Consider the following 14,684-nt stretch of genomic DNA (forward strand, 5'->3'; position numbering starts at 1 on the left):
AAGCAGGAATTGAACCCACATTCAAGGTCAGCTCTCTAACCATAGCACCACAATGCCTTTCTTATGTTAATCAGAGAAAGAACATGATTTGAAAAATACTAATCTTAAGCCATCAGATTCTACTTTAAAGAACATCTAAATTTACTTACAGTTTAAACAATACAGAGCCTACCCTGAGATTCTAGGACACTTACCTCTTCTACTATCTCTCTTCATTTTACTGGGATCTTCATACTCCCCCACCCAATTATATTCCACTGGCATAGATATAGGCCGTAGCTTGCCTAAACACAGAGAACAAAATTCATATCACATCTTTTTTTTCCCCTCTGTTTGGTCATATTTGTCCTGTTTCTCAGACACAGCTAATATACACACACTCACCACTCTCATGGTCAGCATTTTGTGTTATTAGCTGTAGATGAAGAAAAGGTACATTTTGATCCAGAAGGTGAAATCAGAAAAGGTGACCACTACTTATCTCTCTGTGGCATTTTGCCAGGGAAAGTGGAAGCTAAATAATGATGGATAGATAATTGAGGTTTCTATCTCAGGCACACTGGGTTTTTAAAAATCATCATAGGCTGTGGATGAGTCATAAGATCATAGATTTGAGCTGAAAGGATATAGAGATAATCAGGCCCCAGCTCCTCATTTTATGGATGAGCTAATTGATGTTCATCAAGATTAAGTGGCATGACAAGGGTCACAGAGCTACTGTCCATAGTGGGATTTGAACCCTGATTTCCTTGGCATCAGGCCCAGTATTACAACCATTCTCAAACCGGACTATATTAATAAGAAATTGAGTGTCTACCCTAGCACTTGGCATTTCTCTAGTTGGAAAAGAGAAGCATACTATTAATTTTCTTCAGGAATTTAGACAGATTTTTAGAAGAAAGATGGTGAAAAGAAGAGCAGTTTTTCCTGAGAATAGATGCAGATGCACTGAATGTAAAAGGAAAAAGCTAACTTAGCTAGAATATTCTAGCTATTTTGAGCAATCCAGACACATTGAAACTATCAAGACAGACTTTTGTTATTTAATATTAGATTCCTAGTTAGGTTTCTATTTTTTAAGTAATGATAGATAGAGGTTTATAGAGAGAGATAGATAGAGATGAATGCTGAATCCTGCAATTTATGATAACCACACAGTCTTATCTTTTACATAATCTGACATAATCATCCTGATAGGAATATGATAACATTTTGATACAGCAGTCTCTCCTATATTGGGTAGAATTCAAAGAGGTGAGACTGTATTTGACTCCATTCCCAGGCAACTTGATTGCTGTTGTTATTTGGTCATTTCAGTTGTATCTGACTCCTTTCCTTGGCAAAGATACTTAGAGTGGCCATTTTCTCCACCAGATCATTCTATAGATGATGAAACTGAGGTCAATAAGTCTAAATAATTTGCCTAGGGTCACCCAGCCAGTATCTGAAGCCAGAGCTGAACTTAATAAATATGTCTTCCTGATTCCAAGCTTTAGTGTTCCATCAATTGTACTACCTAGCTACCTCAAGCAATTGAATTAGTGAAATGATAACAAGTTATCACTATAAGGCAATTTCACTTTGAAGACAGATACCTTGTATGGACCTCAAGGTCATTAAAGGGATGCTCTGGCACAATATGTTTACACATGCTCCTGACAAAACAATTAAAAATTATGGTAAAAACTAGAATTTTAGAAAAGCTATTTGCATTTTGTCGAACCAGAGAATTGCAGCAAACTACTTCTGCCAGATAATAGATTTGGGAAAAGTATCCTGTAGGTATTTTAGTGATTATAGACAAATTATATCAATGAATAGGATTTGGGACTACATTGTAAAAATATTAGAGCTGCTTTCAATAAATCTGCCATAGTAAGGTAGTCAAATTACTGGTGCCTCTGGAGCTACATTAAAATGTAATTGGGAAATATTAACAAAATAAATAAAAATACATTTCAAAATAGCTCATGTTAATTGGTGGTCCTCTAAGCCAATCTGTGGCTCTCAGAAATTGGTTTTTATTTTAGTGTAATACCAACAGAAAGGATATGGGTACTTATAATTGATATAATATATCTTGCAAAGTCCCATTTAAATATTAGGATTGGTTTATTGCTCTAAACTCACATTAGAAAGTTTTCAATATAAAACAAATGGATTTTTTAAAAGTGATTTATTCTACACACCTCTTTCTGGGTATGTGAACAGCTTTACATATGATCTCATTTTTGGTATAGTGAACTTGTGATCAGGGAACTAGAATTTTGTCACTGGTGTGACATTAGGCAAGTTGTTTCACCTCTCAGAGTTTGAGTTCTTCATATGTAAAATAAAGGGGGTTAGAGAAGATGATCTTTAAGATTTCTTGCAGTTAAAAACTTAAGAACATATGTTTTGTGAAGTAGCCATGGAGCCAACATGACGCATTTTATAGAAGATATAAATAAATGCTTGCCTCAAATCACAAAGCCTATCTTATCTGCTATCTTAAAGTAAGTCATGGACATCATGACTGGAAAAGAATCTAAAAACAAGAACTTCAACCACTTCCACTATTATCTATTTATACAAATCAATTACCTATATCTATATTAATCTACTTTATCTATCATTCTATATATTTTCTCAACATCTCTATGTCTGTACATAGAAATGTGTGTATGGAAATTATATCTATGTATTTATTGTCCATCTCATATCTATTGATATTTTATTTCTACACATTTTCTCTTAATATTAATAGATATGTCAATTATATTTATATTTTATCTCTGTATATTTTCTATCAATATCTATATTTTATCTCCATATTTTCTTTTAACATCTATATATCTTATACACAGGTTTTGTGTCTGTATTAATTATATATATGTATGTATTATATTTATATGTATATGCCATCTATTTTCTAATCATCATATTTCTTCAGTTAGAGGATCTCATTTTCCAAGATCCATATCATGTCTGGAAACTTTCTAATGTGGATAGGAGTTTTAATGACTGTTTCTGCAGTGAATTATAATTATATTCCTTGTAAGCCCATAAACTGGATGGGTGAAGCAACCATTGGCACTTGCACTATAACATGAGGCACAGGATGGCCACTATGTTCTTATTTCATGGAAGACACATTTTTGGCATTCATGGTTAGAAAAAGGAGCAGGTCATTTTAAATGCTAAATCTTGGCAGAGAGATAGATAATACAATCAGTGAGGACTATTGCTACTTTAATATTAAAAGAGAATACCACACAAAAATTGAGAAAAAGAGATGACTGTATTTAAAATATTACTTTTGAAAGTTATGGAGGCTTTTTAAAATAAAGGCACAGATACATCAGTGTTGGAAGTAATTTTCAAAAGTAAACACATTATTTGTGCAATTTCAGAAGATACCAATGGATCTAGGGCTAGCTTCTTATTTCATATTTTATTATAATAAGGTTTTGCAACATGAGTTAATTACAAGTGATAAATAAAATTTCAGCATAAATGACAAATCTTGGCAGACTGGAATATAGTGAATGATCTGAAGTCTTTCCAACTTGAAAGGGGGAGATTATGTTGATTGTAATTTGTCAACTCACTTATATTTCGGGATACTTGGGACACCAAATAGAATTTTTAAAAATCATGGAAAAATGAAAGTCTATTATTTCCAGGATTCTAAACATTAGGGCTTTCTCAAATCATTATATTACTATTTTATTTTTGGCAAACCTCTATAAAACTGAATAAAATGTTAATCTTTAGAATTAATTCACATGAATTGCATTTTTGCATACTTTATGTTTTGTATTTCTTTATGATCCTGTTATCACATGTATCTTAGATCTAATTTCCTAAGGATCCCCATATTGGGTATTTATATTGTATTTACTCACAGCTCTCCTCCCTTGACTAGATGACACAATACTATAAATGCTTGAAAATCCTAGTAGAAGAAGAAAACAAGAAGAAAACAGTCATTTTACAAAGCTTCATCTCAATGTGTCCCATGTAAGAGATAAAGATATGCAAGATTGACAGTTACTTTTTTCTAAGACACATGGTTGACATAGTGAATAAAATATCTCCAGATGGAAAAAAATACTAGAAAATGTTCAAGCACAAAAAACCCCTAGGAGATAAATGCAACAGCTATTTTCTGCTTATAAGATATTTAGCCAGGTGGTCTTATTTGGAAAACATTTTTATTGCTGATCAAAAAAAGAAAGAAAGGTAAGGAAATGATTTATTTTTATAACCTTGTTTCTACATATTGCAGTCAGGCTGTAAATAGAAATTAAATTAGTCTGCCATGTTTTGCTCTTTAAAAGGGTATGCTGCAGTAGCTTTTATGTTTCTTGACAGTTGAAAATCATTTTCATTCTTAATTTTAATTTTCTCCTAGCTATTAATTTTGATCCAATCAATCTTTCATAACTTGTAATTTTTCTTCCACTCTAGGATAGTGGGCAAAATTTTTATCCTTTCTTGGAACTTCTAAGATTCTCTTTCACTTCTTGAAAAGAATAGTGAATAGGTCTATTGATTACTCACATATGTTATCAGCCCAGAGTGTTGAGTGAAAAGAACTCTGGATTTGTGAATTAGAGGGCTGGCATTTTAATCTCAGTTTGGTCATTAATCAATTTAAAGGCCTTGGACAAAACATTTAACCAGTCTCCAAATTTGTTTTCTCTCTTTAATATAAAGGGTTTGGTCTGGATGATCTCCAAGGTTATTTCCAGCTAACACTGTATGAAGTGATGTAATGCTCAATTGACCTGATGAGATCTAGTTTGCTCTAAGAAGTCTTTTCCCTATCTTATTTTGTCCTTGTTATCATTACTGAAATTTGCTCTAATCCAGTTCTTAGTTTTTTATATTTTTTAGCAAAGACTAAATGAATAAAATATTAATTATCTCTCCTGGAAGCATTCCACCTTTGAATGGATTGTCTAGCTATATGGAATCAGAACATACTTCTTTTTCCATGGAAAAAATGTATGGATAGTGTTGAGATTTCTAGATTAAAGAACAAAATTCTACTTAAACTATAATGTATCTCAAATATAGCAGTAATAGGATAGGATTCCTTCAACTAATCCTAACACAATTAATCCTAATTCTTTACATTTTTCTTCTACTGGAAAATATATTGCAAGCCCCAATTAGGAATTTCAAATATCTTGTCTTGTTCTAATACATATAGAAATTACATATGTACATGCATTTACATATACATGAACACATATGACACAAAATAGAACTCCTAATATATGCATGTATATATATGTATATATACATATATGTGTGTATTTATATATCTGTCCTATCTATCATCTATCTATCTATCCAGCCATCTATTTATGCATCTATCTATAAGTCAATCTATGTATCTATGTATGTATGTGTGTATGTATCCATCCACATACATGTGTGTGTTCTCATAGATGTGTGTTTATGTGTGTGTTATGCATTTTTCTATTTCACCCTAGAAGTTGTTATTTTTTTCATCTATGGTTAATACCCTGACATGAAGAGGGGATACTTTTCTGAAATAAGTCAAACTTTAGAGTCATAAAGAGCTTTTAGTTTAGACTATGTTTATTAAATTGTATATAATTTAGACTATATTTAATTGGGCAAAGTTTTGATGGACATTTTTCTCTCTATGAACCCTTTCCCACAAGGGCTTATGATTGAAAGATTTATGTATTTACTACAGAAATGCAGGATAATTTTAAAGACATTTCATCAAATTTACAACTAAGCAAATTTACGACATACGGGGCTTTATTTTCCCCTAGTGAACATCAATAATGCTATAAAATATAAAGGCAAGTTGTCCCTGTTAGATTTTCCTAGTTAAAGGAGACATACATAGGCATTTGGTTCAAATCTTGACTCTTATCATTTTCTCCCTGAGTAACTTTGGGCTAGTTACTTAATTTTCATGGGCCTTAATTTCCTCTTCTGTAAAATGAGGGGGATAGAATAACTTCTAAGATCTCTTTCTCCTCTAAATTTTTGATGTTTTGCCAGGTGACAAGGGATGAGGGAACGAACATTTAGATATTAACTACTTTGTGCAAGGCACTATGCCAAGGATTTCTTTCTTTCTTTCTTCCTCCCCTCTCTTCTTTCTTTCCTTTGTGCTTCTCTTCCTCCCTCCCTTCTTCCCTTTCTTCTTCCTTTCTTTACTTTCACAACTATTATTTCAATTTATCCTTATATCTTAGAAGGTAGGTACAAAATTTACAGATGAGGAAACTGAGACAAACAGTGCTAAGGATCACAGAGTTAGTATGTACCTGAAATTGATTTGTACTCCAAACTTTGTGACTCTAGGTCCATTGCTCTGTCCATTGAAGCATTAGCAGCCTCTTACAAAGGGGAAAAGCCTGGAGGTCTTTTGTAACTTCAAATCTTCATAACACAATTGTGTTAATGTTGTGTAAGCAGTGGGGATCCATGAACTTGTGCATGTGTATTTATAAAAAATTGATGACTGTATTTTAGTATGTTTGGTTTCTTTTATAATTTTATGTGTTTTATTTTAGGCATTTATACATTGTTCTGAGAAGAGGTCCTTAGGATTTACCAGATTGCCAAAGAGATCATGTTATGGCACAAAAATAGCAACATTTAAAAAAAAGTATATCTCTACTTAGAAGTTCTGAGGACATCCTGGGGCTGTTGTTATAGCAAGGCATTTGAAATTTCACTTTTTTCACCCACTAAACAATATCATCTTGCTCTTTATTTAGCCAGTAAAATATGCAGTGTGACTTGGTATAATAAATAGGGAAACATACCTCATGAACATTGAATAATGACTTATACAGATATGTACTGCTGGGTTTTTAAAAAAAATATATGTGGATACCATTGTGATGAATAAAAACAAATATATTTTAAAAGCTTTACTTAATTTATTAAAATTTTTTCATACTATATTTTCTCTCAGTAGTTATTATATTTACTAATAAGTCAGAGTTTGAAATGGGAAAAAGTTTTAGTTCTCAGAAAGCATTATTCTTTTAGGTAGTCTAATTTAGGGAACAAAAGATAGCTGAACCCCTTTAGGCTGGGGAAGGAGAATGAGGCTCTACATCTGCATCGTACTGTAGATAATTTAGAACTTTAACTATAGACGGTAAGTGATGTTAAATCAGCATTGATAGATGAATTTTCTATTCCTGTTTACTAGTGAGAGCAGAATTTCTGATCCTCACCTTTAACATGATCAATATGTTGGTTAATTATTATGTCTTAATAGTTGCATTGGCTTTTCAGTCCTAATATTTTGTTTTCTATCAGATCCTACATAAAGTTTCCCTACACCTAACAAAAAGATCTTTTATTAAAATTCAGTTCTTTAATCTTGACATATTTTCTCTCTTGAATTGAGTCATCTTATGAAAAAATTTATCTGGAATTTCTATTTACCTTCTTTTTTCTAGCCATTCTTTTATTGTCAAAAGTCAGAGAGAGCCTAAAAGTAGGTTAGTAAATTGTTTACAGGTGTTTGAGACTAAATTAGTGAGGTCCAAGGTCAAGAGAGAACTTGCTCTTGAGAGAGACTTTGAAAGTCTAATCAGACTTGGGGCTCTTCCTTTTACTTTCTGCAGTACTTAATTGTTCAGTTGCTATGACTTGGCCTTCATGGCATTGCTTAGGGAAACTATGAGATAGATATAAGGTTAGTTTCCCAGGAAGCACCCTGCAGGATGGAAATAATTTGAAGAAATGGCCTAGATATTTCTTCCTCCAAAATGAAGGACTATTTAAGGAAAAAATGAAAATTATTCCCTCCTGGCAATAGTAAGTACCTTCTTCTTGAAGGTATTTTTTTTTTAAACTTTCTGTATTAGGACACGACCTCAGCTTAGTCTACCACCTGCTGGACTATCTGTGGGTTATGAAATTGCTTTTCTAACAACTATCTGCATTGTCCACATTTTATGCATTGACCATTACTGTCATATCTGGTCCCAGAACTATCTTTACTAACCAAATAGCCCTGATTAGAAGGCACTATGTAAAAATACACAGTTATTACTTGCTCCTTATATCTTTGGAGCACTTTACAGCAGGAAAGCACTTTACTTACATTATCTTATTTGATCTTTGCCACAGTCCTGTAAGCTAGGCAGTGAAACTATTAGGAGCCCAATTTTATAATTGAGGGACCTGAGTCTGGAGCTCAGTTGCCTGGGCTCATATTTCCTCATTAGTGATTTCCTGAAAGCATTTCAATCCCAGGTCTGCAACAGCTAAAAGATAAATGCTACTGAATTTGCAAATTTCGGTCTCCAGATACTCTCTTTGTCTTTTCTGCAAAATGCTTTTATAGCTCTTTTCAACTCTCCAACACCTTTTCTGTCAGTGAAGATTACATAGTTTCAAAATCATAGAGAACAGGGTGTGCTATGCTTTTGAATCAGGAATAAAATAGGACTTCACTGGATCTATTTGACACAGTGACAAATTTGGAATATGTTACTGGGTTACTGTAATTTCCCTGCTCTCAAAGACACAGTAAAGTGGTAGATGAGATGGGAGACATATTCCAGGGTGCTAAGAATTGGCAATGAAGTGTCCTATACCCTAGGCTAGATGAAACCCATAGGACAGTAGCTTTAGAGCTGGAGAGGACCTTAACAGTCATTGAATCTAGTATTCTCATTTTACAGATGAGTAAACTGAAGCACAGAAAACTTAAGAGATTTTGTCCAGTGTTACACAGTGTCTGAGGTAGTATTTGAACCCAGATTTTGCTATCTCTTATCCTACTCACTATGTAATGCTGCCTTTCCTCTTAACCACTTAAGGTAATACAAATTGAATGCTGAATATATATATATATATATATATATATATATATATATATATATATTTAAAGCATCCAGCAATTGATATGTATGAAGGGAAATGGCATTTGATATTCTGCTGTCAAAACTAGTCAAATAAAAAAAGTAGCTTTTCTTCAGCATATACTAATATGCAGCTAAGAAACAGCTTGCTGCAAAGACCAAAAAGGAGTTTATTTGTAGACATTCCTCTAATCTAGGGAAACATAACTCATGAGGATTGAATAATGCCCTGCAAATTGCTGTTTTTTTAAATATATGTGGATGCAATTGTGATAAATACAAGATAAATGCATTTAACAATCTTTACTTAATTTGTTATAATTTTCTATCATAATACGTTTTCTCAATTAGTAGCTATTATACTGAGGTCTGGAATTTTTTAATAAATCAAGGAAGAGTTCTGACTCTTAGCTTTCAATCAATACTTGTTATGACAGAAATAGTTTTTTTTTTGTTTGTTTGTTTTTTTTTTTGGTAAACTGTCCAATTTCTTCCCAAAGGCAACTGACCAATTTTGACTGTCTTTAGGTGGATTTCTAAAGTAGGGTGAGTGCCTGCAAATGGGATAGAGAAGAAAAGCTTACATAGCAAATGGCCTTCCCAAATGATACATTTTTAGTTTACTTGTCTCATCAATTTTGAAAGCAGCAGCTTTGGGGCATTAGCAGATACAATAAGATATAAGCTGGGATAAGATATAGCTGATTTTAAAAGACTATCTTTTGACCTTAAATTTTTCTTAATACTTTTTTGTGTGGTGATACTAATGCAATCTTAGAAAACTGAATGATATTTTTTTCCTTTTGATTTTTTTTCTGAGTACCCATTTTAAATATCATCTGCTGCACTTTTGCTAATTTAGTCATCAAAATCTATTTAAATTCCAATTCATTGCAATAGACAGCCTGATGTAATACAATGGTAAATTGAATTTGAATCCAAAATCTGATCATTTACTACATATAGTTTTTAATTATTGTGGGCCTTGATTTCCTATAAAATAAAGGGGTCAAAATAAATGATGTCTTAGAACTCTTAAACTAGTAGCTGGAACAACAGTGAAAATATTGGCTCTGGTCCTAAACAGACCCAGGAAAGGATTAAAAGGTGAACATTAACTCTTATAGCCAGTGAATTTATAATTAAGCCCAAGGGCCAAGAACTTCCAGGTCTAAATCGATGCTCCTATAAACTTATTCACCATGGAGTGCTGATATTAGTATTTAAAGACACTACTACGTCCTCCTAAAAGACCTCATACTGGGAAATAGAAAATAGAAAATATTTAAAGGGAAGGGGAGACTCAAAACAGGATGAGGTGAGAAGAGGGAGTCATGAAAGAGACAAAATAACAGAAAAAATGGAGGTAAAAAGAAAAGAAATGAGAAAAGAATGTATTCCTAGTGGCTATGGTATGTAATGAGCAATTACCTTAGCTATTGCTTTGTTCCCATCTGTCCTGGCTTTCATCTATGCCTAAATGTTAGCAAGCATTTAAGGAAGGAATTAAGCAGGAAAACTTTTCATTTTGGTTAGGTTTTCAGGAAGAGATAAGAGAAATAAAACTTTACTATAAACTTTGTAGTACACTGAAGGGTCTACTAGACAGTACCTCTTAGAACCTAATTTACTACCAAGGAATTAATGGAAAATATAGAGCCAATTATTACTAGAAAAGGAAATACTTCAAACCACTATTTTCTTTCTGAATTTCTAATACATTTATGAATCTAAGTTAAAATATCTATGGTGCTTCAAGGTATATTGTATAAATTTAAGGAGAAATGAATATACTCTTACTTAAATTTATATTCATTTAAGTTCATTACACTTACTTGGGGATAAATTATCAGATAATATACATTCTATATTTACCAGAAGAGTGATTTGGATGACATTTCATGTTTGTTTAATAACAGAGTAAGCTTAATTTCGGTCTTTGGTTACTTAGAATGAAAATGAAGATCTCTGTTAACATAAGCCCTGAAAAGGATGACTATTATCAAGAAATTTATTTGCTGCTGGTCTGTTTCCTAGGATTTCTGCCTATAGAAATCCTGACAGAAAATTATCTCTAAATAGATATTTCTCATGTATTTTATATTTAAAAACAAATTCTTCTCATACTTTCCCCAGAGAATCTGGATGACTTCTGATGGCATCTAACATAAATTATGTAGGTATGAAAAAAGGCTCCAATACTAGGGAATCTCTCATTTTACCTCTTTCCCTTACAAAGCTTTGATTGGTTGTTGTCCTTCATTTTTGAAGAAAATCAAAATGCCATCACTATGTTAGAGTCTTTGTTACAGTGTGTCCCAATTGAGGCGGCTCAGACCATTATGAACTCAGAATTCTCTGCCCTAGGTTGGACACAAATTGTCCCTATGAACATTTGGGATGGTTTCTCCAACTTTGCATATCACACATTCCTTCTGAGCTAATTCAGTTCTGCTTTGCTCATAGAGCACAGCGCCTTCTCTGATAAGAGGATAGTCATGCTGGGCAGTTTTGTGCCAATGTCTCTTGTGTCATGCAATCAAAAATTTTAAGCATATCTAACTCTAGCCTGAAGATTCTACCTAAAACAGAAGTGGAGCAGAATAAGCTCCAGGAATATTATTGAAAACAAAGGCATGATTTAGCTCAGAGAATATTCATAAGATCATGGATTTAGACCTAGAAGGGAAATTAGAAGTCATCAAGTCCAATATTGTCATTTTTTTTTTTATAAAAGAAGAAACAGTCCCCGAGAGGTTAAATAACTTGCCATAGGTCTTATGGGTAGAATGTGCAGCTACTGAGTTCATGTAATATTTGAAATTAGGAAATATGATTAGTATATATTATTATATAATTTCATATTATTTTGCCTTCTCAATTCATCACATTCAACGAAATTCTAAATAGTAGAGTAAGAGGAAATAGGGATATACTTCATTTTCAATCTTTGGATGAATTGAGTGGATAAAACATTTAATATCTAAGTTAAGCCTCACTTTGGAGACTTTCTTGCAATTAAGTTTTGGTAGTTCTCTTTAGCAATTTTCTTGTCATTATTTATACATTTATGAGAATTTTGTTGTCATTGGCACCTACTTGATGGGACCCACCTGATGTTTTAAGTGCTCCAACATGAAGGGGTGATATCTTAGAGATGACTTACTACTATTTCTAGTTAAATAATTAATTAAAATTTCAATATCTCACCAGAATATTACCTCATCCACCAGATTCTTCTGCTTTCAGATACATTTGGGTTTCCCACTTCTCGTAAGCAATTATTGATTAATGATGTTTCAGGCTCTAAACTAAATGATTGACATATATTATTTCATTTGATCCTCACAAGAGCCAGAGATGTAGATGCTGTTATCATTACCTCTATTTTATAGTTGAGAAAAATTTGAGATTAAGTGACTTGACTAGGGTCACAAAGCTAATAAATATCTGAGGATGGGCTGGAACCCAGGTTTTCTTGACTGTAGGTATAGGACTCTATTGACTGTGTCACCTAGCTGTCATAAAAGTTACTTGGCATAATGTTGCAGCAGTTTAACAGCCTTAAAATATATTACTTATGTTTGATAACAATGCAAAGAGAAGGATTGTTTCAACTGGACCTGTGATTTCAATGGTAAATGAAATTCTCTCTACCACTGGAGATTGGTATTATTTTATAAGTTATAATATTATTAGAATTAGTTGGCATACTAAAGAGTTAAGTTAACTTACCCGGGATCAAATGGTCAATACATGTTAGAAATAAAACTTGAACATAGGTCTTCCTGCTTTGGGAAGCTGATTCTTTAGCTCTTACCTTAAGTTGCTTTTCAGGAATAGAAATACAAAGGAAAAAAGCTTCAAAATTTAATATAATAAAAAATTTGTCCAGTTGTTTTCAGTCTTGTTTTCATCTTTCATGACCCCATTTGGGGTTTTCTTGGCAAAAATATTGGAGTAGTTTATAATTTCCTTCTTCAGCTCACTTTACAGATGAGGAAACTGAGGCAAATATGTTTAAGTTTCTTGCCCAGGATCACATGGCTAGAAACTTGCTAAGGCCAGATTTGAATTTAGGAAGATGAATCTTTCTAAACCCAGGCAGGCCCAGAATTCTATCCACTGCATCACTTAGGTGCCCCCATGAACAATGATAATATGAATCAAAATTAGCACAAGAAAGGTCTTATAGGACATTAATAAAGATACTATTGATCAGTTTATTTAGACATGCAGCTGTTTCTCTTATATATTTGATTCTGAGATATACTGAAATTCTGAAAAAATATTCTGAGATAGAAAGATTTGCTGTTATGATTTGGATAGCACTTTTTGTGAATCAAGCTATTTGGCTCTTGACTTTGTACTTGCTTGAAGTTAAACCCAGCCCCATTTCTTTAGACTGTCTTGTATATAGAATTAAGATTTTTGAGGTCTCTGTACATATTTTTTGGTCTGTTAAATGCCTATTGGTAAAGATGTCAAGACCAGTTTTATTTCTCTTATCCCCAGTTTTGAAGGTAAAGCACTGTTAACTGGGCAAGAATATAGTAGGACAATCATATTAGGTGTCCTAAAAGTCTTAGTGCAAGTTTAAACTTTAGTGACCTAAAATGTATATTTTTAAATTGCAAATTTTTAAATTTATGGCTAATGTGAGCCAGGAGGTCAGTGACAAAAATTGTTAGGTTATGCTTTGGATCCAGACTGGTAAAAGCACTACTGCTTTCCTTTGGGTTGATTAAAATTCATCTCTTAACGATGAAAGTAACTATGGAAAATGGAGATAGTTTTGACAACTATTATATGGAGGAGAGATAATGAGCTCAGCCCAGCAAATTGTAGAGAAGGAGTAAATAACTGATTTTAGGGGAGTGTTAAGATCATACAATGAAGAGAGAAAGGGGAATATGGGGAAGACATAGGAATCATCAAGCTGGCCAAATGAGCAAAGGGGTAAATATGTTAAAAGGATTTTGATATTACTAGCAAAATATTTATGACCAGCATAATTGTAATATATATATATATATATATACACACAATTGACTTGAACATCTGTTATAAATAGTGAGTTGTTTCTCATGAAATTTGCCTTTGGACATTTGGACTTTGGATCTTCTTTCTGCTTATCTCTTTCTTCCTTTCACCAGTAATTTCTGTATATGTCTTCCTTACTTCTCATTCTCCTATGTGAATACAAATTGTTTGAGGATAAAATCTCTCCCTTTAAAATTTTTATTCCACTGGCAACAACACCATTTTAGCTTTTACTTAATAAATGGCTGTATAATCTAACTGAATTAGGAAAGACTCAGAGGATGTATAACAAACTGAAGATAAAAAATGATTGCAAATCTATTTGTTGTTCATAGCATTGTTGGGTTCTCAAAAATCTTAGTGCATTATTAAGATTTAATAACTTTGGGGGCACTCTGTATAGAAAGTTACTGTGATTAGGATAATTAAGAAAACTTAGGGGCAGGTAGGTAACTTGGTGTCTGACAATTTATACTGAAGACAAAGAATAAAAAAAAATGGAAATCCCATGCAAGGATGAAATCTCTGAGAAGAGAATGGCCATTGCAAGTAGGCCTGTAGCTCTTAAGGAACATCTACACATCTTCTGGTATGGACATATCCTTGTCTGGAGAGATTTTTAGGGGCACAAAGAGAAAAGAATATGCTAAGTCAGGTTATAATTATCAATGTCTTCATCTGGAGGGAAATTATGTTTATTGTCAGAATGTGAGTTCTCTTCCTTAGACAGGATCAATAACTTTTGTTCCCAGTATGGAGACTTTCTGAAGGATT

The 14,684-nt window shown here is 32.8% G+C and overlaps 1 protein-coding gene across 1 annotated transcript in view; it reads right to left on the reverse strand.

Annotated features, from left to right (window-relative positions):
* CNKSR2 (connector enhancer of kinase suppressor of Ras 2) overlaps positions 1-14,684 on the reverse strand; it is a 305,237-nt gene that overhangs the window by 93,976 nt on the left and 196,577 nt on the right. Inside the window, 1 exon segment of the mRNA XM_074300934.1 lies at positions 195-284. Coding sequence (XP_074157035.1) covers positions 195-284 — 90 coding nt within the window.

This window comes from Sminthopsis crassicaudata, chromosome 3, assembly GCF_048593235.1.
Source record: "Sminthopsis crassicaudata isolate SCR6 chromosome 3, ASM4859323v1, whole genome shotgun sequence".
Classification (NCBI taxonomy): Eukaryota; Metazoa; Chordata; class Mammalia; order Dasyuromorphia; family Dasyuridae; genus Sminthopsis; species Sminthopsis crassicaudata.